The sequence below is a fragment of the Euprymna scolopes genome, chromosome 8 (assembly GCF_053919585.1).
Source record: "Euprymna scolopes isolate OS-2025 chromosome 8, ASM5391958v1, whole genome shotgun sequence".
In the NCBI taxonomy this organism is placed as follows: Eukaryota; Metazoa; Mollusca; class Cephalopoda; order Sepiida; family Sepiolidae; genus Euprymna; species Euprymna scolopes.
The window spans coordinates 62,456,185-62,483,257 of NC_136489.1; the positions used below are offsets into that span (position 1 = coordinate 62,456,185).

The 27,073-nt window shown below is 33.3% G+C and overlaps 3 protein-coding genes across 5 annotated transcripts in view; 1 reads left to right on the plus strand and 2 right to left on the minus strand.

Moving 5' to 3' along the window:
• The window catches only part of LOC145283593 (5-hydroxytryptamine receptor 1D-like), a 1,014,695-nt gene that overhangs the window by 418,851 nt on the left and 568,771 nt on the right, over positions 1-27,073 (plus strand). The gene's annotated exons all lie outside the window — the stretch shown is intronic.
• On the minus strand, positions 17,446-17,841 carry LOC145283872 (uncharacterized). Its single transcript, XM_080132980.1, has one exon. The coding sequence runs from the start codon at positions 17,839-17,841 to the stop codon at positions 17,446-17,448; it is 396 nt and encodes a 131-aa protein (XP_079989106.1).
• LOC145283873 (uncharacterized) lies at positions 18,464-26,455 on the minus strand. The gene is made up of 2 exons (XM_080132981.1): positions 25,854-26,455; positions 18,464-18,635 (listed from the first exon to the last, which is right to left on the minus strand). Exons 1-2 carry the CDS (start codon positions 26,453-26,455, stop codon positions 18,464-18,466), a joined length of 774 nt encoding a protein of 257 aa, XP_079989107.1.

Consider the following 27,073-nt stretch of genomic DNA (forward strand, 5'->3'; position numbering starts at 1 on the left):
GATATGGCACTTCATAACGGAGTTTCTTTTAATTGTCATTACATTTGCAAAGCACCCATTCATAAAGATGTTTTTTTTCTTTTCAATATCTACTGAGTGGTTGGAAAGAGGCATATACGTTACGTCTCATTCAGAAGCAAGTTCTCGAATGTTTGTGCGTAGATTAGCTTCGATTTAGGTGTTTTATTCGTCGTGATAAAAATCCTATAACTGACAATTACCCTCATTATATTCAAGATACTCGTCGCCACCACCAAATAACTTTAAATAACATTGTAGTGTGCGGTCAGTAGTGATGTCTGGGCCAAACGCTTCGTTTATATTGCGAGATGTTTTAGCAGCTTTTCTGATTTGCTTAATTTTTAAAAAAATTGCGAATTTGATTTTGTTATTTTTGTGTATTCAACGGTCTTAAGGAAAGCATAATTGTTTTAAAACGATTTAAATTTTAAAATTATATATAAAATAAATGTATTATAGCAGAAAATCATTTGAAAATACATCTACTGAAATTCAAATTAAAAATCCCACAGATATTTCTTGTCAATTAATATGACAAAAAACTATATAGGAGCCTATTCGTGTACAGAAGAACAAACAGATTTTGTACTATATATATATATATATATATATATATATATATATATACATATATATAAATACATATATATATATACATATATATATATATATATATGTCCGATGTATGTGGAGAAAATATTTAAACGAAGAAAGTAAAGATAGACCCATCCATTAAAACATAATATGTATGTAATCCTTATAATAATACTGGTAAATTTTCTAACTCATTTGCGTAACTATACAGCCATTTAATGATATAATATATTTAAACATACAGTTTCTTAAAGCAGACACTGCAAATTAGTCTATGAATTAAATCTACCTAAGTCTTTGTGTAGTTCACTCACTTTTAAGGCAAATAGAACATATAGTACACATTTTTCTACTGGAAAACGAATAACATATTAAAACTACCTATTACTTTGGATACACCTGAAATTTCCGGAGTAAGACGATATGAAGCGTTTCATTTTTTACCATAATATTCCAACGGTCGTATCGTTTTATTTGTTGACACAAGAAAAAAATATTCCAAATACAACTTGCCATTTCTATGAGTGTGCAGTCCGTGACCAAACTCGCATATTTTTTCTTTATTCCTTATACGTGTGTTACCATAGTGAATTACACCATCCAGTGCAATTCATATTGGAATGTGCTTCTAAAAGTTCACGCAAATACCCATTGCATTCATGGCAGCCAAGACGCAGATTTGAAAATCAATTCAACCTCATAAAAAAGAAGTTACGATTGAAGATAAATGCATTGCATAAACACCAATCAACCAGTTATTTTCAAAGGAATATAGTTACACGCTAGAGAAGATATATAACATAGGTATCGATATATCCTCACGAATTGTATAATTTAATACAATATATAAATCAATTTCCCTCATTCAAATTGGGGACATTTCATATATCATCTGTATGAACCCATAAAAACGTATATGCATTTCGTATTAGACATTTACAGATGGTGTTTGGATGCTTTCTAAACTTCTCATACTTATTATTATTATTATTATTGCTTTTTTGTACTTTTTTGTATATATTTTTGTGTATAGCTTACTATAACTTTCATGTCTCCACTTGTTATTATTTTATTTCTTTTTTACATTATTTTCGTTTTACGTTTTTATTCATGATATATTTTATATATGTATGCATGCATATATATATATATATATATATATATATATTCGTATATATGTGTGTATGTATGTACGTATGTATGTATGTATGTATGTATGGGGTGGGGTGTATTGTGTGTGTATTTTCTCGCCATGTGATGCCTCTGTTCGACCTCAAGAGACAATGCAAACTCCTATAAGAGTAACTGCGCGTGTGATTTTGAAACTTGCGCACTTACGAACCACACATCTGCTAAATCGGCATAGTTTGAGACAAGTGACTGGGCAATATCCATGAAAATTATTGAAAACAGTACAGAGATTAGCGGAGAGTATACATAGCGCCTGGAATTTTTAACCGGTCACTAATTTTACTATTGACCAGCCTCAACGTTACTCAATTTCAGTGATCTGCCTTAAGTGGTGACCTATTTGTATTAATTCATAACTGTGCATTGGACGGAAAACATAATACTAAGTTCGCTGCACCTAATCGTAACAAAATAAAACACTAAAACAGTCTGGAATTAATATTTTTCCATTATATATATGAAATCGATTTGCAATGATAACACACATATGCTAGGAGTATAATTAATTTTATTGTTGACTCATAGAAATCTCTCTATATTTACGATGATGATTATATACTTGCGCACGAATTTTTCTTTTCTTGAAAAAAATTATATATATATATATATATATATATATATATATATATACTTAATAAACGTGGTTGTTCGAAACTATTTTCTTCGTTTTCGTTTATATATTTAATCTATATACCTCTCTGTAATTATACAGTAAAACAAGATCAATCAAACTAACTATACACACTATAGGTAAATGTAGGTAACTATATATCATCATCACCTGATCATGATTCAAGAAAGAATCGAAAGCGCTCGTGTGAACCATGGAACATTTGTAAATACCTTCCATCTTGAAGTTAAAAAAATCTTACGAAAGATCGCAAAAATAAAAAAAAGAATCATTAAGCAAGGTATCTCTGGTGCTTTTAATAATGTTTGCCTGAATGAAGGAATGCTGCCTAAATACACTAATTTCAAACTACACTGCCCAGCAGCTCAACAGGAAACCAATGCACGTAATTTAAGAATTGATTTAGTAAAAAAGGCAAATCAGCAATGCCCAAGAATTAATTCTTAAACATACAAATGAACTCCATGAACTTGAAGAAAAACTAAAGAACTACATCACCGTTCAGGAATACAGTGAATTTCAACAAAGACTTGCTGATATCTCCTGTAATTATGAACATTATCAACGACTGGACATTTAAAAAAAATTAAACTCTCTATACAAAGGTTCGATCATACTACCTAATAACACACAATTTTATATAAACACATCACACTGTAAACTTACAGAAAACAGAAGGAATTCTTAAACCTTGGACCCAATTGCCATCTTGCACAACAATTTAACCATCAAGAGAAAAAACCAGAAATTGAACTACTTTATGAACGCATCACTAATCTAGAAAAAAGTTGTTGTTTTTTTAATCACAACTCATCCTGGGTTAAGGGACATTCTAAAAACGGAAGCTATAAAGAGTCGACTTCATAAAAAACAATACAACTCGATATTAACTCCTGAACTAAAAAACGCGGCTAAAGAACTTCGTAACCACCAACATATAGTTGTAAAAAAAGCCGATAAATCTAACATTTTTGTCATTTTGAACAAAACTGATTATAATCAAAATATTCAGAATATCCTTACCGACAATACGAAATTTAAAAAAACTTAATAAAAATCCTGTAAATACTGTAAAAACACAAATTAAGAAATTAATCACAGCAAATAACGCACAAATTGGGAATTATCAACTCTCCAAGATAATTGGTGAATATAAACTCAGCTATCTTTATGCTATGGTTAAGATACATAAACCTAATGCTCCTTTCCGCCCTATCATTTCGTAAATCCCCACTTCCATTTATTCACTTACCAAAACTTTAAACGAACTTATCAGCCCATACATTCCTAGCAAGTACAGCGTTAGATCCACACATGAGCTCATGCAAATACTTAAAACAATGCAACTCGAAAATAGAAATATCGCTTCCCTTGACGTAGAAAATCTTTTTACAAATGTCCTTATAGCGAAAACCATAGATATAATTATAAACAACATCTGCAATCATCCGTCACTCCCCCCACGTAAAATTAATAAAAATATATTTAAAAAAATATTATTAATCTGCACCACGGAAATACCTTTTTATGATCCTAATGGCAACATATATAATCAAATAGATGGCGTCGCAATGGGATCAGTCCTCGGACCTACCGTGAGTGAATTTTATATGGCAGACTTAGAAAATAAATCATTTAAAAATAATATAAAGCGCCCTATGTATGTGCCTTATGTTGACAACATACTCCTCTTAGCTGATAATGACGAACAGATATATAAACTTCAAGATCTTTTTCAAAGAATCTCTGTCCTTAAGTTTACAATAGAATTAAATGATAACAAACAAATTCACTTTCTGGACGTCCTTATAGACTCATCTAACAATACTTTCGAAAAAGCTGTATACAAAAAAAAAACAAGTAGTACAAAATCCAGCCTCTTGAACTTTAAGAGTGAGTGCCCTCAGCGTTATAAAATTGCCATAATTTAAAATCTTTTAAACCGTGCTAAGATTATTTCTTCTACGAAAACAGCACTACTAATAGAATTTTAAAATATCAAACAGGTTTTTATAAATAATTATATTCCGAATTATATTGTTGATCAACAAATTAAACTATTTTTACAGTCCCCTAAAAACCTTAACAGCAATACAAGTCAATCTTCTAATACCAAACCTTCAGCCATATTTACAAAAACCAAATAACACCAGATTTTAGAGTGGAAGAAAAATAATTAAGAGCATCATACATAGATATACATCACCTCTAGAGAACAATTCTAAGATTAGGTTTATTATATAGTATAAGATGTATCGAACCCAAAACCTCATCGTTAAAAATAAATCCTCACCGGCGACAAAAATGTTGGAGCAAACCAATATTGCGTACAAATTTCAATGCCCCTTAGGAGAGTGTAACTCCGAAAATAAAAACGCATATATTGGACATACAAAAACAACATTGTCCCATCGATTAACGATGCATTTGTAACAGTACTAGCTCAATATACCAGCACTTAACAAATCAACATAGCTGTCCCCCCTCTAATCTTAGAAAGATCCTCGTGGACAACACAAGGATTTTGCAACGAAAAAGTAATTTAAAAAAATAAAAATAATTGAAGCACTATATATAAAAACCCAGCACCCATCTATAAATAGCATTAATTTTGAAAGTAGCAATAATGTGCTGAAATGTTTAGCATAAACAGTATACGACTGGGTTTACTAACATTGCCTTTTATCATCCTAATTTTTAATCGAGTGTTTTATCATTCGTAAATGTATATTTTAATCGGCTTTTCATTGACTCTTTTTATCATTCGTAACTATATATTTCACTTCTATTTTTAATATTTTATCTCTACCTGATAATGATTCAAGAAAGAATCGAAAACGCTCATGTGAACCATGGAACATTTGTAAATACCTTCCATCGTGAAGTTTAAAAAATCTTACGAAAGATCGAAAAAATGATTAAAAAATCATTAAGCAAGGTATCTCTGTTGTTTTTAATAATGTTTGCCTGAATATATATATATATATATATATATATATATATATATATATATATAATATCGGCTTTAGATAAATGTGTGTATTTACGTTCTTATTTACCTGTTTATATTTTCATATTATATAGTCCAGGATTTATTTCACTTTTAATTTAATCATCCGTTACGTTACTGGTCTTTGTTAATTGTTAATTTCATAACCTTATTTTTTTTAAACCACGTTAATTTTTGATAAGTGAAAGCTCATGTGATGCTTACATAGTCAAGTAAATATCGGATGGTGACGACAATTTTTCTATTTCATTCAATGTTTTTTTTTTAGATATTACAACAAAATTGACTCGATAAAGTAGAAATAAAATATATTAATCAAAAAGCCATTTATTTTATTAAGAGAATTAAAAAAATCGGTAGAGTCAGTTTGTTTTTTAAACGGCAAATACTATTAAGTAAATATGTTAAGTTTTCACTTACGGTGGCACTCAAATACGAATTTTGGTTTTATAGCATGCAATAGAAAGAACCATCACTTGTGACGTTTTGAGTAACCGAAGATTCAACGCGAAAAAAAGAAGAAATTTGTCTCCCTTTATTTCAACTGCGAAAAACATCTGATCGCGGATTTTTTTAATACCTCCTTAAAAACCTATTTTATTTAAAAAGGACATGGAATATAAAATATAAATACTGATAGATTTTTTGGAATTTATGTATATTTTTATAATCGAAGTAAGTAACAGTTCGTTGATTTTCTTTAATTTTTGTAAAGAAAACCGATTAAAAAACAAATATTGCATAATTTGCTATTAAACCGGTTATTGTTATAAATTTTGCTCTTTGCTCCTTTAATTGAAAAAAATACGATCTGATTTACATTTTTCAAGTAGTTATGAGCTTCGAAATATAGTAAGTTGAATTATTAAATGTCCTATCACCAATGCAATCGTATATATATATATATATATATATATATATATATATATATATATATATATATTTAGTAAGTTATAAATTGTATATGGCGATTAATTATAACTTACTAACTAGCTCTACCTACGTATTCAGCACTTTGAAGTAAATACTTAAAAGTTACGCATAATTCCATAATTCTATACTTTTGTATATTAATTTTATGTGAGTTAATTAAGTAGTTATATATATATATATATATATATATATATATATATATATATATATATATATTGGTGCTACTTTTGTTGAATTTAATAAAAACACGGTTGAGTTCAAATAGCGCATTACTGCAGGATTATCTGTATTTGCGTAGTTTCAGCGATGCTTGTAGGTCACGCCAGATATGTTGTTGACCAAGAAAAGGTGATTCACACACCATTCTCTTCTCTAGTTATGGAATCTGGTCAATAAAGATTACCGACACACAGACACTTGAATCGTTCGATAAAAGTTACCCTGGTTGCACCCTTCATTGCTGTCGCATCGATCGAATGTCGGTCAGCTCTCTGCATCAATGATTATTCTCTTCTGAACCTGTTTATTGCTGCACTCTGCATACATGGTTTAGCAAGGCAGCTAGTTATTACGCGATAAAATTGATCACAGATATCCTCATACATTCTCAGCATCCGATTGGTGCAACAGCGACGCTTTACTGTGTAAACACTTTACAACTGGTTGAAGTCGATGGTATGAATGATGACAAGTGGCTTTGTGAGATCAAGAGCTTAAATCAGATCAGCATTAATTATCGAAGTCAACATGTTCGGCTATAATAAAGAAGAATGCAACAATTTAAATTTTTATATTCATCCTATGCGATAAAGAAAAGAAAGGAACACAAGGAGAGCTGTTGAGAGAGGAACAAAAACACAGACACCGAAGTGATCGAAGTAAAGTAGTCAATATTATGGATCATTTTCTTTGCGAATAAGTACGTATCGGAGAAAAGACTTTTTAACAGATGCAATTTTTATACCATTCAACGTTTGTTAACGGACGAAAACAAAAACAGCCTCAAATGCTCAAATAAGACAGGCGATTGAATTTATCGATTTCTCTTCCGTAATAAATATATTTCTACTTATGTCAGCGCAAAGCTTTCAAGTACGGGTTGGGACGTTGCTATTTAAGAGTGTCAGATACACCGAATGACTTCTTGCAGTAAATAATATTTTAATATAAATAGCGCATTCAATGCGTAAACAGTGCTATCTTACTCTCTATCAATCTATCTCTTTGTCTATCTATCTGCTAATCTATCTATCTATCTATCTATCTATCTATATATATATATATATATATATATATATATTCTCTTTCCCGCTCTCGCTCTCTCTCTCTCTCTCTCTCTACTTACACATATACATATAAGTATATATATATATACATGTGTGTATATGTGTGTGTGTATGTATGTATATATATATATATATATATATATGTGGGTGTGCGTGTGTGCGTGCGTCTGTGTGTGTGTGTCGGTGTAACGTAGGGCTATAATTCTAACAAAGTAATTGATTTTCTCCTATAATATTTTCGTTTATAGCAATAACATGCATACACGAATAACATCGAGCCCCGATGTGCGTTTTCAAATAATCTACATAACACTTTTCAGCTTTCATTTATTTTCTATCCTCTCTTACTCGAACTATTTTTTCTGAATGAGCCATATATAGACAGATTAAAAAGAATGTTCTCTCCATTTTCCTGTCTTGTATTATTCCCACTTAAGTTCACTTGGACGTTACGTTCATGTAATATTTACATGAAAGTTGTATGATTTTTTTTAATTTCATTTTAAGGTATTTCTGTTTTATGCTAGATATGAAAGATGAGTTAAAATTAAATATGGAATGAGCACTTCACAATTACTTCCTATTTTCCAGATGTGTTGTCTAGATTTTTAATCTATATATCTATATATAATTGACAGAAAATGTACTAGATATTGGAACCACACACCCACACACACACACACACACACACACACACACATATATATATATATATATATATATATATATATATATATATATATATATATATTCAGCGTATTCATCAATTTACATCATTAGTCAAAAAATAAATCCACCAACAATTTAGCTACTTTAGAGATTTATGAAAACTTGATCCTTGCTTAATTTATAAATTATATAATGCGGAATGCCTCGCCGGTTAAAAGTCAACGAACAGAGCAACGTTCAATTATTGATGGATTTAGAATTAATGAACATTAATTAATGAATAGAGTGTTCTGATAATTCTTTTTGTGTGTTTGATTTCAAAAACTCCATTCCCATACTAAATATTTAGTAATGATGCAGTATACTTCACTGTTCGTTTATAGTTACCATCGGCGTGTTTAATAAATCACCTAATTAGTTTTGAATTATAATTCACTGTTTCCAAAATATAATTTATCGCACACTATTTTATAACAAGAAAGATTGATTCAATCTCATTAGTAACAACGAAAGCATTTACAAATTTAATATAGCATCCATTCCGAATTACCGTCTATCCATATAGATTCTATTATACGTACAGGAGTACAACGGAAGTAGCCCGGTTATTGTATATGCACATTTTTACTTTAACTACACATTGTCTCATAAAGTGACCTCAGCAGTTGAATTACACTGGCCTTCGCCCTGTGCGGCCATCCCTCCCGCGAGTTCACTCGCGGGGGCACCTTTGTGGCCTTCGGGCCAAACAAATACGATCACAGTGTAGTATCTGTTCCGGCAGATGCTGCAAGCAAAGACTAGCTATGACTAGCAAAGACCATATGTAGGGGTAACCCCACATATCTAAACTTGGTCACTGAAGGGGCAACCCTTCATACCAACAGTTTCTAATCCAGCTCCCATTTCCCACCTCTCGGGAGCTGGTACCCCCTTTCCCTCCCCCTTCCCTCTATCTCCACATTAAAAAACGGCCGTGTGCCTAATTTGCTACGTGGGGAAGCAAATAAATACAATCAGCAGTTGAATTACACTGGCCCCCGCCCTGTGCGGCCATTCCTCCCGCGAGTTCACTCGCGGGGGCACCTTTTGGCCTTCGGGCCAAGCAAAAACGATCACAGTGTAGTATTTGTTCCGGCAGATGCTGCAAGCAAAGACTATTGCCCTTGTGGCAATCTTCTGGTCCATGTAGGGGCAACCCTACTTGGGCCAGCTGGCAAATCACTATCCAGCTCCATTTCCCTCCTCTCGGGAACTGGCCCCCTTTTCCATTCCCCTCCCCTTCTTTCTCCACATTAAAACACGGCCTTGTGCCTTATTTGCTAGGTGGGGAAGCAAATAAATACAGCCCCGCCCTGTGCGGCCCGGCCGACAAGATCAAAGTGTAGTATCTCTTCCGGCAGATACTGCAAGCAAAGACCATATGTGGGGGCAACCCCACATATAAGACCTTGGTCAATGTAAGGGCAACTCTTCCTACCAATTGTCACTATCCAGCTCCCCTACTCCCCGGGGTGTTGGCCCCCATTTCCACTTCACTCCTCACATTAAAAATCGGCCTTGTGCCTGATTTGCTCGGTGAGGGAGCAAATAAATACCATCAGCAGTTGAATTACACTGACCACCGCCCTGTGCGGCCCGGGCGACAAGATCAAAGTGTAGTATCTGTTCCGACAGATACTGCAAGCTGAGCCCATATGTGGGGGTAATCCCACATATCAGACATTGGTCAATGTAGGGGCAACCCTTCATACCAACATTTCCTATCCACCTCCCATTTCCCACCTCTCGGGAGCTAGTCCCCCTTTTCCGTCCCTCTCCCTCTCTCTCCACACTAAAAAACGGCCTTGTGCCTAATTTGCTCAGTGGAGAAGCAAATAAATAATATCAGCAGTTGAATTACCCACACTGTTAACATATTATCAGTCTTGTTTATGTAATGCCGTCTATAACAGGTATGTCTTCCTAAATGTAAACCACATCATCTTTCACGTACTTAATCAGTAGACTCAAAATAAACATTTGTATTCATAAGCCGCAAGGAAAAAATGAACATAAAATAGAGAACTAACGCTAGATGGCCGACTATCAAACAAATTAGTTGTTATTCAAACGAATTATTTCCCATATTGAATAGAAGTCTAACTTATTTATAAGAGGTATGGTATCTACTGCTGTATTAAATGAAATTTTAATAATTTCGGACATATAATTTTATATGCAATTTCGCTCCCAGCGTAAGACATATATAACTTATAATTATGTTGTATGGGTGATTTGTTCATCTATGGTAAACAAATGTGAACCATATGTGACTTTAGGTCAAAAACAGGGAATATGCCCCACACATACATACACCCCGAGAGACACGTACAGGTTTATATATATATATATATATATATATATATATATATATATATATATATATATATATATATATATATATAGTCCATTTTCAGTCATAAGACGCGATATTTTACGCAAGCGGTTTTGAGATTTGAGAAAAATCTTTTCAATCGTTTTTTTTAGCCAGAACTTTTGCTGTCAAGGGGTCAGAGTTCAACGATTTGACCTTTGAAAACTCTACCAATCTCGCCTGCCAATTTCGGATATAAACACTTGAAACTTTAGATGTAGGTTACTTCGACGTTGATCAAACATTAAATTTGATGTAAGCCTCAAACAAATGTATGGGGTCAAAATTAGAGTAAAATTTAAAATGCTTGAACTCTCCGGTCTTTACCAATTACTCAGACAATTTTTGGGACGAGAGTTTGACCGAAAAATTTAAAGTTTAAATAGTTGAACTTTACAGACTCTAAAAAAGTCCTCCGTATGTTTTGGGTCGAAATACTAGAAATTTAAGATGTAGGATACCTGGACATGCGTCAAACTTTTTAACATATATACACATATGCACATTTTTAATATATATATATATATGGGGGGTGTATGTGTGTGCTTGTATGTGTCTGTGTGTGTACTATATATAAAATATTACTTGACTTATGCAAATGTTGGTTTAGTAACTGAACGCTGTACCAGTAAATAATCTTTAATTTCTTCGACTCTTTTTTTTTTTTTTTTTGGTTTATATACTTACTATGCTTCTTGACGAGGAAAAGCCAAAATTATGCATCAATAGTTTCCATGTATTTTTATGTTTTCCAGTATAAATGTATATATAAATAAATATATATGTGAATATATATATATATATGTGTATATAAATATATACTAGTATATTTATTATATATAAATATATTTATAAGAATAAACTGTCTTATACTGGCCATCAGGAATGGATCCTCCTTACACAGTAGATATTCAAGCTGCGAGTCACTGGAAATTTTACTGGAAATACACTCATATCTTGCAGCTGTCATTAGCATGTTGATTTTACGTATTCCCTACTTTACTTTATTAATCGTCCCCACTCTGGTATTATACATATGATCACCATTTTTAATCTGAATAAATATGTTTAAGATACACTTTCGTCATGAGGGGTGAGGGATTGTTTACATTTCTTTAGTATCATGAACAATGTTTACTTGAAGTGATTGGATATGATTTATGATATTGACAGAATAAGGTTATTTAAAAAGGACACGGTGCGAATTATATATTAGCCATCTGACATCTTTATTCTTAACACCCTTATTGTCCAAAGAAAACTGACCTCTATATTTGATTATATCACAACGTTGCGGTTTCCTGTTTTGTTTGCTTGTTCTCGTGCATATCTCCTTACTTTCATCTACGAAAGATCATAAACAGCAAGGAATGCAATCGTAAATATCTTACATATATGCTGCAACGCAGAACATCAACGGTAGTTCTTACAGTACGTAACGATAATATGCAAGCGTTGAGGAATAGAGAAAAAACAAAAACAAAAACAAAAAACAAATGCAAGTGCATAAAATATGCAAAACCGTAACAGAAATGAATTGTAAAAAATATATCAGAATAAATTCAATGGTACAATGGAAAGAAGTTGCTAGATAATGATGAGAAGGAGAAAAACATATCAGTAACCCTAAACGAGACAACAGTGACCACCGGAAGAGATTGTACATATAGAATTATGAAAAGAAGCTACACAAGTTTGCGGTATCGCAAACGAGAAAAGAAGCATAATAGCGCTTGATCCAAAAGAAGTAAACCAATACAGATTATAGAAACAACAAAAGCTCTTACGTACTTTGAGCAGAAGGGAAAACAAACGTATAAATACTGTGTGATTCTGTCTCGTATTATTTTGAACCAGTTTATGAACCAGAAACTACATCAGCTGCCAAGGAAAAGAGGAAGATGACATTTTAGTCGCTTTAAGTATATTTGAAGAGACGATAATAGCTAAAACCATACAAAATATGACGTGCAATGAACAAGAGAAAGCTAGCACATATGTTAAAAACATTACCGCCAACATTAAAGGCGATTAAAAGAAGACACAAATTAGAATCCAGCGACGTGGAAGGTATTACTAAGGATATGACAACAGCATATTATTTTCATTGTTTTGACTGTCGATTGTGTATCCGACACAGCTAGACACAGTTAATCAACCGAGAACTACCTCATAAAAACATATAAGGTATCAACGGATATACACTCGAGAATCAAAACAATGAAGGGAATATGCTGTGGTCATAGCCCTAGTTATTACGCACAAACCTCATGGTAGTAAATGTAAAAGCAGATTACATATAAGCCTTACCGGCTTTGTACGGTGAAAACCTATTTTTATTTTGCTTATATATAGAATGAATATATCTATATGTAATAGTGTGTAATAAAAATCACTTATAGTTTCACTAGATTTACACATTGTAATATCCAGTGATATCTCACTGATAAGCTTCTACCGATCTGGTTTTAGCATGAGTATTTAGAAATAAATATACACGTAGAAAGATAATTAAAATTAGGGAGTTAAAGATAAATGAAGACCAAAACACTTGTATTAAAGGCTATGCGATTGTATAATTTTATTGCTGCGTCGATGCTCTATTTTATGTAATTCAAAGTGAAATTACCCAAAATGCATCTACTTCGAATAAAATAATCCTAGACGATCTGAAACTTGTTAAACATAATGAGAAAAACGGTCAGCTGTCATAATTAATTTAGTAAACATTTGGTTGCTTGTAATGTTGTCTGTTTTTAGCTATCTCTTTCTTCGTTTAGAACTACTGTTATATAGTAGGGCGTAATAAGTCCGGGGCTATCTAGTTCCACCATGCTACATTTGATTATTGGATGTCAGCTACATTTAATTGACGGTTCCCTGAATATCTCATAACATACATTTAACGTATCCCACAACAAAAATTTAATCGGCTAAACAGCATACCATACTGTTTCGTTTCAATAATAAATTCATGTTATTTTAAAGTCAACTTTTTTAAAACGACGAGCATTAAGACAGGCAATGGTTGAAAACAATTATATTACTTATTTTCAAATTTACAACTGAACCGTTTTAAAGAAGAAATATGCATTCAAATACACGAAAAATAATAACAATATAGAATTTATTAAATTAAATGTATGAAGAATACATTATTTAAAACTTACAACATCAAGATATAAATATATTCATTAAAACATCTTTAAAATTGTTGTTAATCTTTATTGTACTATTTGCATTTTTCTCATTAGAGAATCACACAAAGTGTATTTTGCTTTAAAAAATAAACATTAGCTATGGAATACATTGAACAAGAACTAGAAATTACGATTAGCTGACGGGTGTAAGAAAACAAAGCATAGTAAAAGAAAACTAAACTATTTACAAGACCAGACAGATATGCTTCCCAATTTGTTATAACGTTTACTTAATTCTATCACAGACATATCTATTGCAGCATACGATACTAATGTGATTAGAGGCGAATTTTATGAAGGGCTGCTGGAGTGGGGTGTTTGTTATCATTGAGTTACACATTTCTAAATGTTTGTAAAGCCGGAAGAACAAGATTGTGAAAGAGAAAACCAAATGATAGCTATCTTGTGAAATGAGCAATAGCAATGTTTTTGCTATCTAATGACCTTTAAAATAGAATGTGTGTTGTTTTGCTGCTGGACTTGTTTATAATTAGTATTTGAGCTTAGAGAGAGGAGTTGCGGATAATTCGTCGGAAAACATTCCGTTTACTTGTGAAAAAACTCAAGTATAAAACTTTTCGAGGGGGGGGGATTATTCGGATTATATTTTGAAACCATGTACAAATCGTTGCTTCAGTATATAAGATGCTTCCAAATCTGTTGATATATATGCAATCCTAACACGGGCACATTATAAATATATATCTATAAAATGTTAATTCTCTCAGTAAATGTAGAACCTTTCCTTGTTATTGAATTGTATCTGTTTGGGATAAATTATTCCTTTTATTATGGACACTTTATTAAATTTTATATAATGCCCGATTTTAGTTTCATCGCCAATTGTTATGTAGTATAAAAATACAAACTCCTTTATGGAGAAACACGTCTGGATTAGTTGAAATTGTTCTTCAGCAATCGGAGCGTTATTTCGGGAAATTATATCTGTTCTATCGATTAGTTAAATGGAAAAGATTTTGCAATAATCGTATTACAGATTAAAAATTCTACTGTCGCTTTATATTTATCACAGCGCAAACATCGTCTCATAAAATACTATTGTCTTTAACATCAGATATAGACCAGCCGAGATAATATCACTAAACAGTGAAAGGGTGTAAGATAACATCCGATAGAAGACCGCACAGCTTGTTTTTAATCGTTACAGTATTAATGAAACAATGAATAGATAAATAGGTAAATCTTTTTAAGTTCGAACAAGACAAAAATCAATAGTACTACGAAAAGAAGGAAATCTACGTTGATAATAAAATTAGCGCCTCACAAAAAGCCCATGCAAAACAATATATATGTATATAGTGCGCCCCTCATACTCACACGCGCACGCTCTCTTTCTCTCCCAACAACTATCTCTCCTTCTGTCTCTCTCCTTCTCTCTCTCTCTCTCTCTATATATATATATATATATATATATATATATAGTGCAAAGTTTTGTTGAAAATTCAAAGACTCACGTATATATATATATATATATATATATATATATATATATATATATATATATATATATATATATATATATATATATATATATATTAGCATGGGTGCCCGGCGTTTTCCGGGGATTTAGAAATGTATGTTGAGCAAAAAAATAATCGTGGTTAATTTTTTTAAATTTGACCCCTAGTATGACCCCTTAACATTTATTGTTTTGGGCTCAAATCACATTATTAAGTTAGATCCATTTCCCAGGAACTTATATCTAAAATTTAAAGTGTTTAGACCCAAAATTCTCGGAGGAGTTTGGTAGAGTTCCCAAAGGTCAAATCGCTGAACTTTGACCCATTAATAGATCAATTTCCGGCAGAAAACGGATCACATCGATGTTCCCAAATCTCAGTACCCTGGATATCATATTTCGAGTCTGTAGACTAAACATTGACAGAATTATTGCATAGGGAAATGTACACGCACAGACACACAGATACACAGACAGAAATACACTTTCACTTATATATATATATATATATATAAATCTTTTCTTTCCTACTTTATTTTCGCTTTTTCTTACACCCATACGTGCGCATACACACACGCGCATGCACACACACACACACACATATATATATATATATATATATATATATATATATATATATATATATATATATATATATATACATGTATATTATTATATAAACGTCACACTGAATGCGTGTGTAAGTTCCATCCTCAAAAGATTCCACACCAGCCGATTCTATTGTGCAAATTTCACACAAAGCTAATTTATAGTTCTGGTAGTGTGCGTAGATATGTTTTGTACAAGAACCCGTCCGATAATATCAATAATCGAAAAACAATACCTAAAAATAGTCTTTCTCTCTTATAGATAAACTAGAAGAATTATATATTTTATGTTACACCTGCCAAGGGATATTATAAGATCTCTACATATAATTTCTTCTTAAAAAAACAGATTTATTCTCATTTGTAGATATAGCTCGATGGCAGGATATTCTAATACAAATCAAATGATCCCTTGTTCCAGCCTCCATGTTCCTAATCATTTTATTTTAAGATTTTTTTTCTTTTTAACTATTTCAATTCACGGTACGCAGCGCACTTTATGCACATGAGCACAAATCATCTAAAAAAATCTGAATCAAATGTTAAAATTAAAACGTATCATAGTTTTATTTATTTATCTGTCATGAATATTCACTACTTGTTAGAGTAAAATCCCTAAGAAATATTTTATTTTAATTTTTTTATTAACACATACACGTAATTCCAATTTGGTAGATTTTGGGGGCATTAAGCACCTGTCCTGGGGGTATTAGGCACCCACGTTGTTGAGTGCAAAAATCGCACATCCACTCCGCATCTTCCATGTCTTCAAGCTCTCAGGTATGTCTGTACATTTGGCATGATACAAGAGGCTACAAATGTCACACTTTATCCAGTTATCACCACCAGCTTGTCCACACCGTGCACATTCAGTATTATTTGCTGAGTCAGAGCCATTTGGTTTCCGTGACCATGGGCGCTTTGTGTCTTGTTTGGGTGCTTTTGCCTCTGCTCTTCCTCTTAGCCCTATCTCCACCCTGTCATCGCCCCCTCTTTGGAAGCTTTTCCTCCCTTAACCTATTGATACAATCCTCCTCTATGAGACTTTCGACATAGCGAAAGCGCTGAACTCTCGCTGATCTTCCTCTTCCTGTATTAGAGAAATAAGTGTTCAGCTGTTCAGGAAAAATCCCCTAATAGACAAAGGGGGGATGAAATACCATGGACATGAGATAACACTTCAGCAGTGGGAAATCGATGATCCAGTAGGGAGTGAAGGTGAGGGTACAGGGGAAAGGGTTGATGAAGGGGCGGTAGATGGTGTTCTTGATGAAGGGGCAGTAGATGGCGGAGGAGCTGACTGAGTTTCTGATGAAGGAGAAGCAGGTAAGTGGTCTGAAAGAGTGTCAGACTGGTTTGTAGAAATGGAGGCGAACAATGGTAGTGTTGTGTTCATTTGCGGCCGATCAATCAAACTGACGGCTTGATGGGATTGAACGGCAAATCCCTGTTGCACTGAAGCCTGCTTTGATAGTCTCACACTCAAAAGACTCTTCAAACCGTTTCTTTAACTGACTGTGAAAGTTCCTCTTACCCACGAGTCCCCTGTGTGTTCTGGCAAAATTCAACAATTGTTGCCATTTGAGTTTCACAGGCCGGAACACTGCACTACCAAATGATTGCAGCAGATGAGTGAGGTGAGCCGGAAGTCGCAAGAGAATGCCGTTGTTCTCCTTTGTTTTTTGAACCAAAGCATATGCAAATTGGAAAAGATGGACATCAAATATCAAGATATCACTGGCATCTCTTGTGTTGACCAGGAAGAGCTTGCTGAAACAGTCAAGAAATTGTGGGCCCTCCATCCACCCTTTCTCACTGGTAGGGTAACATGCTTCATCAGGACAACCTGTGCATGAGTCTTTGTAGGTTTTTAGTTTTTTTTTGCCCTTGTACACAATGTACGGAGGAATAACTTTTCCACTGGCAGAGCCAGAACAGTTCACAGTGATCTGTTCCCTGCCAGAGCCACCGATGTGCTGGTTAACACTTTTGATCCTTTTGCAGCCAAAAGGACTTGGGACCTTGGGGGTCTGTGACAAAGCAACTTTCATCTGTGTTATAGTTTTGGCATGGCATGTTCTTTACGCCAACAGTAGTTTACACATTGTCCAAGAGTTCAAATCAATGTTCAATTACTTCTGGACAGTCTGCTGCAGCTCTTGAGAAACTGAGGTGTTCTGTCTTACTTGGCGTGATGTCAGGATGGCGAGAAATAAATCCATCGATCCAGTCCCGTCCAGGCCATCCGTTTTTGAAGGGAGTGTCGAGCTCCATTGTGCATATAAAGTCTTGAACTATATATTTTACTTCCTCTGATGAGAAGCCCCAGCCCCATTCAGACATTAGTTTGATGCACTCTACCAGGTCGGTTTCAAGGGTGAGAGAGAGTATCGTTTGTCTGCCAACATGGACATCCACAGGGATTTACCCTTTGGTGTGGCGAAGCAGCAATTTCGTGTTATCACCAAATTGTTTTGATGCTCGGTTGGCAGACATATATTCATTCATAACTGCGTTATATGCGTCATTCGTCGGCTGACTGCTGCTAAACTTCACTCGCCCACCACATTCATTTTTCTTGCAGGTCCGCACCATTCTATGTAAACATTAAATGTGGGGGCATTAAACATCAACAATAAACAATGGACAACTTAATCAAATTTAAATGTCAATCAAATAAATAAACACTAATTTGCAAGCTTGTAGGGGTGCACATCCGTTTTTTTGCTGAAATATAATTTGTATTGTAATTTTTAATATCAAAATAGCAATGTATATGATTATTATGCGTTTCAATCCTTGGGAATGGGCATTAAGCACCCCTAGGAATTCAATTCCCTTCATTTAAATGTACCTTATGCAAAAAGACAGATAAAATGGCATCATGTAAGCTAGGCAAAGCGATGCTGAACACTGCTTCATTGATCACATTACTAATTCAAAAATTATATCTTCTGTTAAGCTAAAACCAATACTGAAGCTGATCAGCATTCATGGTTACAAGGAAAAATAATCCGAGCATTTGTCATGTAAATTATGAAGCATTGATTAATTTATTTAAATATTGGCTTGGTTCACAATGGAGAAACTTGCAAGATCTTGGTGAAAACAGAAGTTTTGCTGAAGGACTGTCACAGGCAAAAAAGTGTGTGTTCAGGTTTCAACATGGCCGCTGAATGATTAAAACCATGTGGTTTAAATTTCCGCTTGTAATTACGGGTTGAACTTACCTCCCTTGAATGAAGCAACTGAAATATAGGCTTCTGGTTGGCTTAAACGCAAGAACTAGTGGCGCTTGTTGCCCCACGTTTTATAAGTAGTGGAAAAGAGCGCACGTGGAGTATCCCTCAAGTAATGGTACATATTGACCCCTGTTACCCTATATATATAGCTTATATCATACCCTACATGTATATATATGTATATATATATATATATATATATATATATATATATATATATATATATATATAGTTTATATCATAAGTTTATATCATACAATAACCGTTGGTTCTTTAACTGTATTTGACAAACATGAATGAAAACATCTTCGACGGCATTGTCTTTTATTGTATTAGATATAAGAAAATTAAGCAATTAATTAAATAATATATTTTTAAAATATGAGTAATTGGCTTAGAACTTGTTCATAAACAATAGTTTTCTCCATGCATTTCGGTATGCACAAACATTCACATTTTATCGTCGGTCTTTGCCTTAAGCACACGTATCTTACCCTGTTAAAAAGTGATCTTTTTTAATAAAATATTCAATATTTTATCTAGTATTTAACCCTATTTTTTCTGAATTGTAGTTGCGAAAGAAGTAAGTACTAACAACCGAACTTTCTGAAAACAACACTTGTCTTGAGACAGAAAACATCCTTGAAATAAGAACTGATAATCGTTGGAATTCTGATGCAATGGTTTAGGCTAGAATTAAATTATCATTATGTCATAAACAAGCAATCGAGTGCCATTAAAAAAATGTGGTTTATCAATTTTTATCATACACATGATTGAGAGATTATTTTCTAAGCATAAGTTGATGAAATGCTAATCCTGATATTTCAAGAAAATTAAGAAGTTTAATAGGAGAATGTTTGACCTCCGTACACGTAAACCCCCAGTTAAATTTACAGTAGTCTTTGAGTTCGTCAGAAACATGTTAATAGATATCGGGAACTACCCCTTTCCATTGGGGGATTTTAAATACAGTTTCCTTGAAACAATTGAGACTAATTATTTAATCAAGGCTGAATAACCGTAGCACGTTCCTCAGCACTAGCTGTATCAAGGAAATTTTCAGTTTGCAACTGAATAGGAATATTTTTATATTTAAGTTTATCTTCGATAACTGTAAATAGAAATCTTAGATAACCACTACTTTCTTCTTCATCACGTGTATTTGTATTAAAAGAATGTTTTGCATATTGCGCCCACGAAAACAGTTATTTCATGCATGCATCATAAATGTCTTCATTGCTATCACTTTTCATCACAGTGAAATGTTGTTTGTAGTAGCCGCAGATTAGAGTTCGTATCTCTCTGACAGGCTCTCAAATACATCACGAAGGTTTCTGGCAAATGTCTCTATATTCACTATTCTCATCTCTAGACATACACCCTTAACAATAACATTGTATTTCTGACTGAATCCTCAATATCACAAATCTTTGAAAATTACATTGTTATTTTCTATACGGTTAGAAACAGTTTGAATCTAGAATAATGAGGTCTACAAAAATACAGGAATGTTCCAGCAATTTCGAACTATACTACAAATAATATATTTCTAGCACATTTTACATTTAAAAAAGTAACCTTGATTAGAAATGTGTTTTCTTGTTACTCCAGGAGCCTCGATGAAGGCGAGTGCTAAGGTGTGCGTTCTTTAATATCTCCAAACATAGGCAAAGATCATTCACTAGAGTTCATCCAACAACAGCTCATGATGATTTGAAAATATGTTTCTTATGATTTATTGTAGTTTAGCTTATCCATTACGTCTTTTTGCATGCTATAATTTCATTTCTCGCAACCATTAGCACAAGTAAAATAAATTTTAAAGTGACTTCTAATCCACCTTTCCTGATAATTTTTTAGCGTTTAATTAAAGTAATTATTTGGATTTAACACATTTTGTATTGCCCACTTGTCTTTGTGCGGCATGCATATATTTCAAGTATTCTCGAGTGCTTTAATCTCGATGACAATTCTGTTACCCACTTCCGAATTTATGAGAATGACAACGAATACCACCCCTTTGCTTGTACTCACTGTGTTCTCTATTGTGTGGAACAAATGAATGTCATGGAATAATAACTCTTTATCTGTGCAGCCGTGACTTAAAAAATATTCATTTTCAACTGTCATATACAATCCCTATGTTTTAGCACTTTACGTATGATGAAGCAAATCTTTCAAAAAATAATGATCAGCAGTGTTGGCAGACACTGTACTGGTACAGTTCAAAATAATAGCTATATATATATATATATATATATATATATATATATATATATATATATATATATATATATATATATATATATATATATCGGTACTTATCAATTATTTTTATTATAGTTTTACTTTGCCACATTTTTCTCACATCTTGTTCTCCCACACACAATATCTTGGCACACATACGTAGAAAATTGTTTTTACAAAAGTGTTTTATTGACGAATTCTGTTAGCGCTGTCGCTCGATTGTCTTACATAAGAACGTTATAAAAGACTACATACTTGAATATACACCTCTGCTACATTTCTAATATGAATAAGAAAGCTAAGTATTGAAGATAATATTTTTGAACCTTCCTATTAAGTGTTTCTTGATTTCGTCGTGTCGTTTAACTCCGAAAACTTCCTGACCATTGCATTACAAAGTATACTTAATTATATATTTAATTGATTTCACAGATAAACAGATTACCATATTCGTGCGGTAGTGAAATAGCTTAAGCAGCCTGCGAAATACTTTTTAACATCAAACATTTTTTCGAGAAGAATAAATTGTGTGAAAAGTTCCGTCAATGTATCATGTGTTTTAGTACTAACACATATTTTTCTGAATATTCTTCATCACTTTGTATTTCATCATGTACGACAATATCAAAGAATTGACTTTTCGTTTTGACTGTTCATAATTAAGAAAATAAAACAGTTCGTATTATTTGGATTCATCGGACTACCGTTCTCATCTAGAGTGTCATTTTCACAACATTTCGATCGATGTAAACTCCGGTTTTATTCAGGTCTATCTTGTTAACTTGGGAATGTTTCTGTCGGACTGTTGCCCTTGCATGTTAAAGTAATGAAATGATTTGAACTGAAATCTTAACATGATTATCATTGCATCCTGGGATATCTCCATTATGAATCTAACATGTCTTACAAAATATGATAGTAAGACAATTATATTGTCAATTTTAATGTGATTGTTATTAGCATTCAGTGCATGCACGAAACATTTTCATGCTGTTGGTCAAATAACTGGCTGATTGAATATTATATGATTCAACCTATATATATATATATATTACCAGCTATGGGTGTCAACCATTTTGTCAGCAAGGCAAAATCAATACGTACTAATATGGTTCGTAGGAATGATGATACCCGGGAATAGTTTAAAATTCCCTTTCTATATTTTCCGTATTATATGGCGTGATGTTGACTGAAGTGTGTTAGTGTTAAGATAACTTTATTGACTAAACGAACAAAAATGTATGGTGTACAATGGAAAAAAACTGCTGATAAAGGTGAATCCATTTTATAGAAAAAATATTCAATGCATCAATAAAAAGTATTTAAAAATGAAACTTCCAAGTTACTAGTATCACGTTGGTTAGTTTAATTTTTAAATAGTCATTTTTTACAAAAACTCTGAGAAACTTGACCTTGACTACAAATATGCCAAATTTACTATGGAAAATCAAATCAAACAAGCCATGAACATAATACAACTACTTCCAACTTAGAAACGTACAAGGTATCTTTTTCAGACATTCAGTGTCTATGTTCCAACTTTCCAGAGAATCATATCAGATTACAGGAAAACAAACCTGACTTGTTTCTTGTGTAAAACGGGAATTGTGCTTCTTTATTCGATTTGTGCATCAAACATTCATAGCAAATCCCGAACTTTAGGTTCGTCATGAGCTATGTGCATAGATTGCAGATAACTTTCCTTTTTACATGGGTTATATATCAGCACTTAATCAACACATTTGAATTTCTCCTCTAGCTATATTTTAATGTATCGCTAAACAAATAAATCATACTCTCTCTTCTCATCTCTCCGCCAACATTCAGTTGAAATTTCTATGTCCATAATGTTGAATCACAAGTCAACTCAAATAAAAGAAATGACGAAGAGAGTTTTTGCCATGATTTCTCCCTTGTTGATTACTTAAATTCATGTTAGAAGAACCACTTAATTACCCAATGATAATTGGGTATTTTCATGTCATGTAGGTCTTTTTTCTAACAGTAGGTTATGGATTGCTCTCATCTTCAATTCTGTCTTCGTTATGATTCTCTGATAACTTGGGTTCCGCATTTACAACGACAAAAATAAACAGACCCTAAATATCCCTCTCCACTGAACAGTGTATATAATATTTGAGGGCTGATTGGAATTCGTATCGGAACTATCCTAATCCCTATGTTTAAAATCATGTGTCCCTGATAGCATCTGCCTTAACTGATTGGTTAACCACCAGCATATACAGCTACAAACCTTTTAATAAATTCCAACGGATATCGAACAGCAAGCGATTGTAAAAAAATAATGCGCTGCTGGCATTGCACACAGAAACCACTACTTAAATTGCATTAAATGTTTTGAAACTGAAGCGGCTTTAAGAAATGTCGGCAATTATTGCAAAATAATTAAAGCAGAAATCTTCAGTAACGCTGAACTTGTTGATGAGAATCAAACTTGCTACCGCCGGATAAGTAGCTTGAAAAAAAAAAGCGAAAACAAACGTGTATAAAACTTGCTGAGATCCCGGGGTCTTATGGTAACACACCAGGCTACAGCGGTAACGAGTTCGATCCTCATCAAGTTTAGCCGTACTGAATAGAAGTGATACTTCGAAATATGCATGTGTATAGATAACTTAATTTTATGCACGTGAAATTATTTTTCAAAATGTTTAAGTAATAAATTAATATTTACAAATAATACGTTCCCAAATGTGGGGCGAGTAGAATATAATAAAAGGGTAGATAACTTCTGTCTTAAAAGCGCCCGGGGAATGAAAAGAAAGAATAAAAATAACTTAGAACTACTTATAAAAATAAATAAATCAACAATCATGTATCATATATATATATATATATATATATATATATATATATATATATATATATATATATATATTCACAGTCGAACAACGTCGAAGCTCTGAAGTAAGTCAAGGATTAATGATTTTCCCTTATTTGTGCTCATAAATTAAGCAGACTAAAAGGGACTTTAAACGGAAACATTTTGCATATTATCAACATACCTTGCTACCTAAACGACCGCGCCACTAATAAATAAGTCTGAGCAAACACAGAATAAAAAATAGCCTAAAAACTGTACCTGCTTTTATCTCAAACAAGAGATATATTCATCGAATCAGTGAGAACAACAGTCGATGTCTCCCAATTAGTAATTTTACACTCGCTAGAAAAGGTTTTATGGCACGCTAAGAAAGCGATCAAATTAATATAAAATTTTTAAAGATTGCAAATAGATATAATTACTTTTACAGTATAAAAATGTTTTTATGGGTACGCTAAGAAACATTTTTGGGTGTAGTGCAGTTGCGCAGGTGGCAGCGTACATGGATTTTCTGAGTTACTAGGTTGTATGACCGTGAAAATAATTATATTATCACGCAATATATATACATATATATATATATATATATATATATATATATATATATATATATATATATATATATATATACACACATGCATGGGTGCATCACTATTTGACGTAAACATAATTCGTTTCCCTGATAATTTAAATATCATGCCCTTGTTATTCTTTGTCGTTTTGTATTGCTATACATAATATCTATAATTAATTATTCAACATACATATTATCTATTATAATTTCATCAATTCGCATTATATATATATATATATATGTATGCATATATATATATACATATATATATATATATATATATATATATATATATATATATATATATATTTATAGTTCCGGCAAAAAGACAGTCCGCATTTGTAATTTTTTAAAACACTGACAATTAAAGCAAAATGTTATGTACCGGGTTTTGAATTAGTCCTGTTACAGTGTAGATTTTCCTATTCAAATTAAGCATGGTACGTCATTTTGGGTAGAATTAAACAAGTTTGGTAACACAATGATTTATTTGTATACAAGGCATCATCTCATTCAATGTGGCCACCTTTGGCGGCAATGACACGTTCCAACCGAGGTTGGAAACTCTTACAGGCCTTCCTGACGTAGTCCTTCTTCATGGACGCCCATGCTCGGTTCACAGAGGCTTTCAGCTCATTTGTGTTACTGTGGCGGGTCTTACAGGCCCTTGCCTCAATATGCGCCCACACACTGAAATCAAGGGGGGTTCAAATCTGGCGACTGTGGAGGCCAAAAGTCTTTGGGCTAGAAGCTCATGTTAGTCTCTAACCAGTTCTGCGCAATTTTGGCGGTGTGTGCGGGTGCGCCGTCCTGCTGGAACACGTAATCTGATTTCTTGGTAATCTTTTAACCCATGGAAGAACTTTAGTTTCCAAAATATCTTTGTAAACAGCGGAGGTTTACCTGTATGCCTGTTCAAACCACACCGGGGGCATCTTCTCCCCATTGGATGCTACGACCCCAAGCATCATGACAGATGCTGGATGCTTGGTGGTTGACACTCTCTTGTGGTTAGAGACATCATTCCCAAAGCTTACGACCCGGTCGTTCTGCCTGTTGAAGACTGGATCGACAGTGAATGTTTTCTCATCGGAGAAAATGAGGATACGATTCCCGTGGCTCTTTAAGTCATTCAACAGGCGGGTGCTCCTCTCCAGACGTTTATGCATCATTGCAGCACTAAAGAGGGGTTCCTTGGAACGCCTTAGACTCTTTCCTCCCATGCTCTTGACCACCCTGGACACTGTGGATACAGAAATCTTCATCTTTTGTGCCAGTCTTGTCATTTTCAGCTCAGGATCATTTTCAAAGGCCTTTTTGATGGTTCCATGCCTAATTTCTTTAGGCCTTCCTGATCGAAGTCGATCCTTCGGGGTCTCCGAGTTATTCAGACGTTGGGCAACACGATAGACAGTCATTCTACTGAAGTTTAGTAGCTTTGCAATGTCAGTTTGTTTGCGACCCGCGCGCAGCAAAACGGAGATTTCATTTCTTTTTCCTTCCATTGGGTGGTACTTATAATTTAGGATTTTCTCAGGAGTCAATATTGTATCTGCAATATATAAGTATTAATTAGACGTACTCAAATGTTAGTTACAATCAATAATAATACATGAATTTATAAAAATAAAAATGTAACAGGACTTATTCAAAACCCGGTAACTCTTAGCTCAACCTATACCTCATTTTATTCGCCTTTTATTCCTCTATAATTTTTCATGTTCATATTAGACGTTTTATTGACATATTCTACTGCAAACAACAATTTAAGAAAATAACTTCAAATTGAGGAGGCAAATTCGCTTAAAACCGGCTTAAATTATCGTTCCGAAATCAGTTTAAAATATCCACAAAAGGTCACAAAGCATCTTTAATCTTTAATATACGACGTAACATTTAGTCTATATGCAATGACTTTATCTTAGTTGTTGTCAGGGGCTCACTTATCTCCACCTTCCTGGTTTAACCAATCGGAAAATTGGCCATCGATTTAAATGTGATGAGAAAACTGTACGAAATACTGTGTAAAACACCAAAACACCTGAAGTGTTCGTGATGCCCTTGCATCTGGTCGTAATAAAGTTACTTCTAACAGGGAATACAATGCTATCAAGATCCGGAGC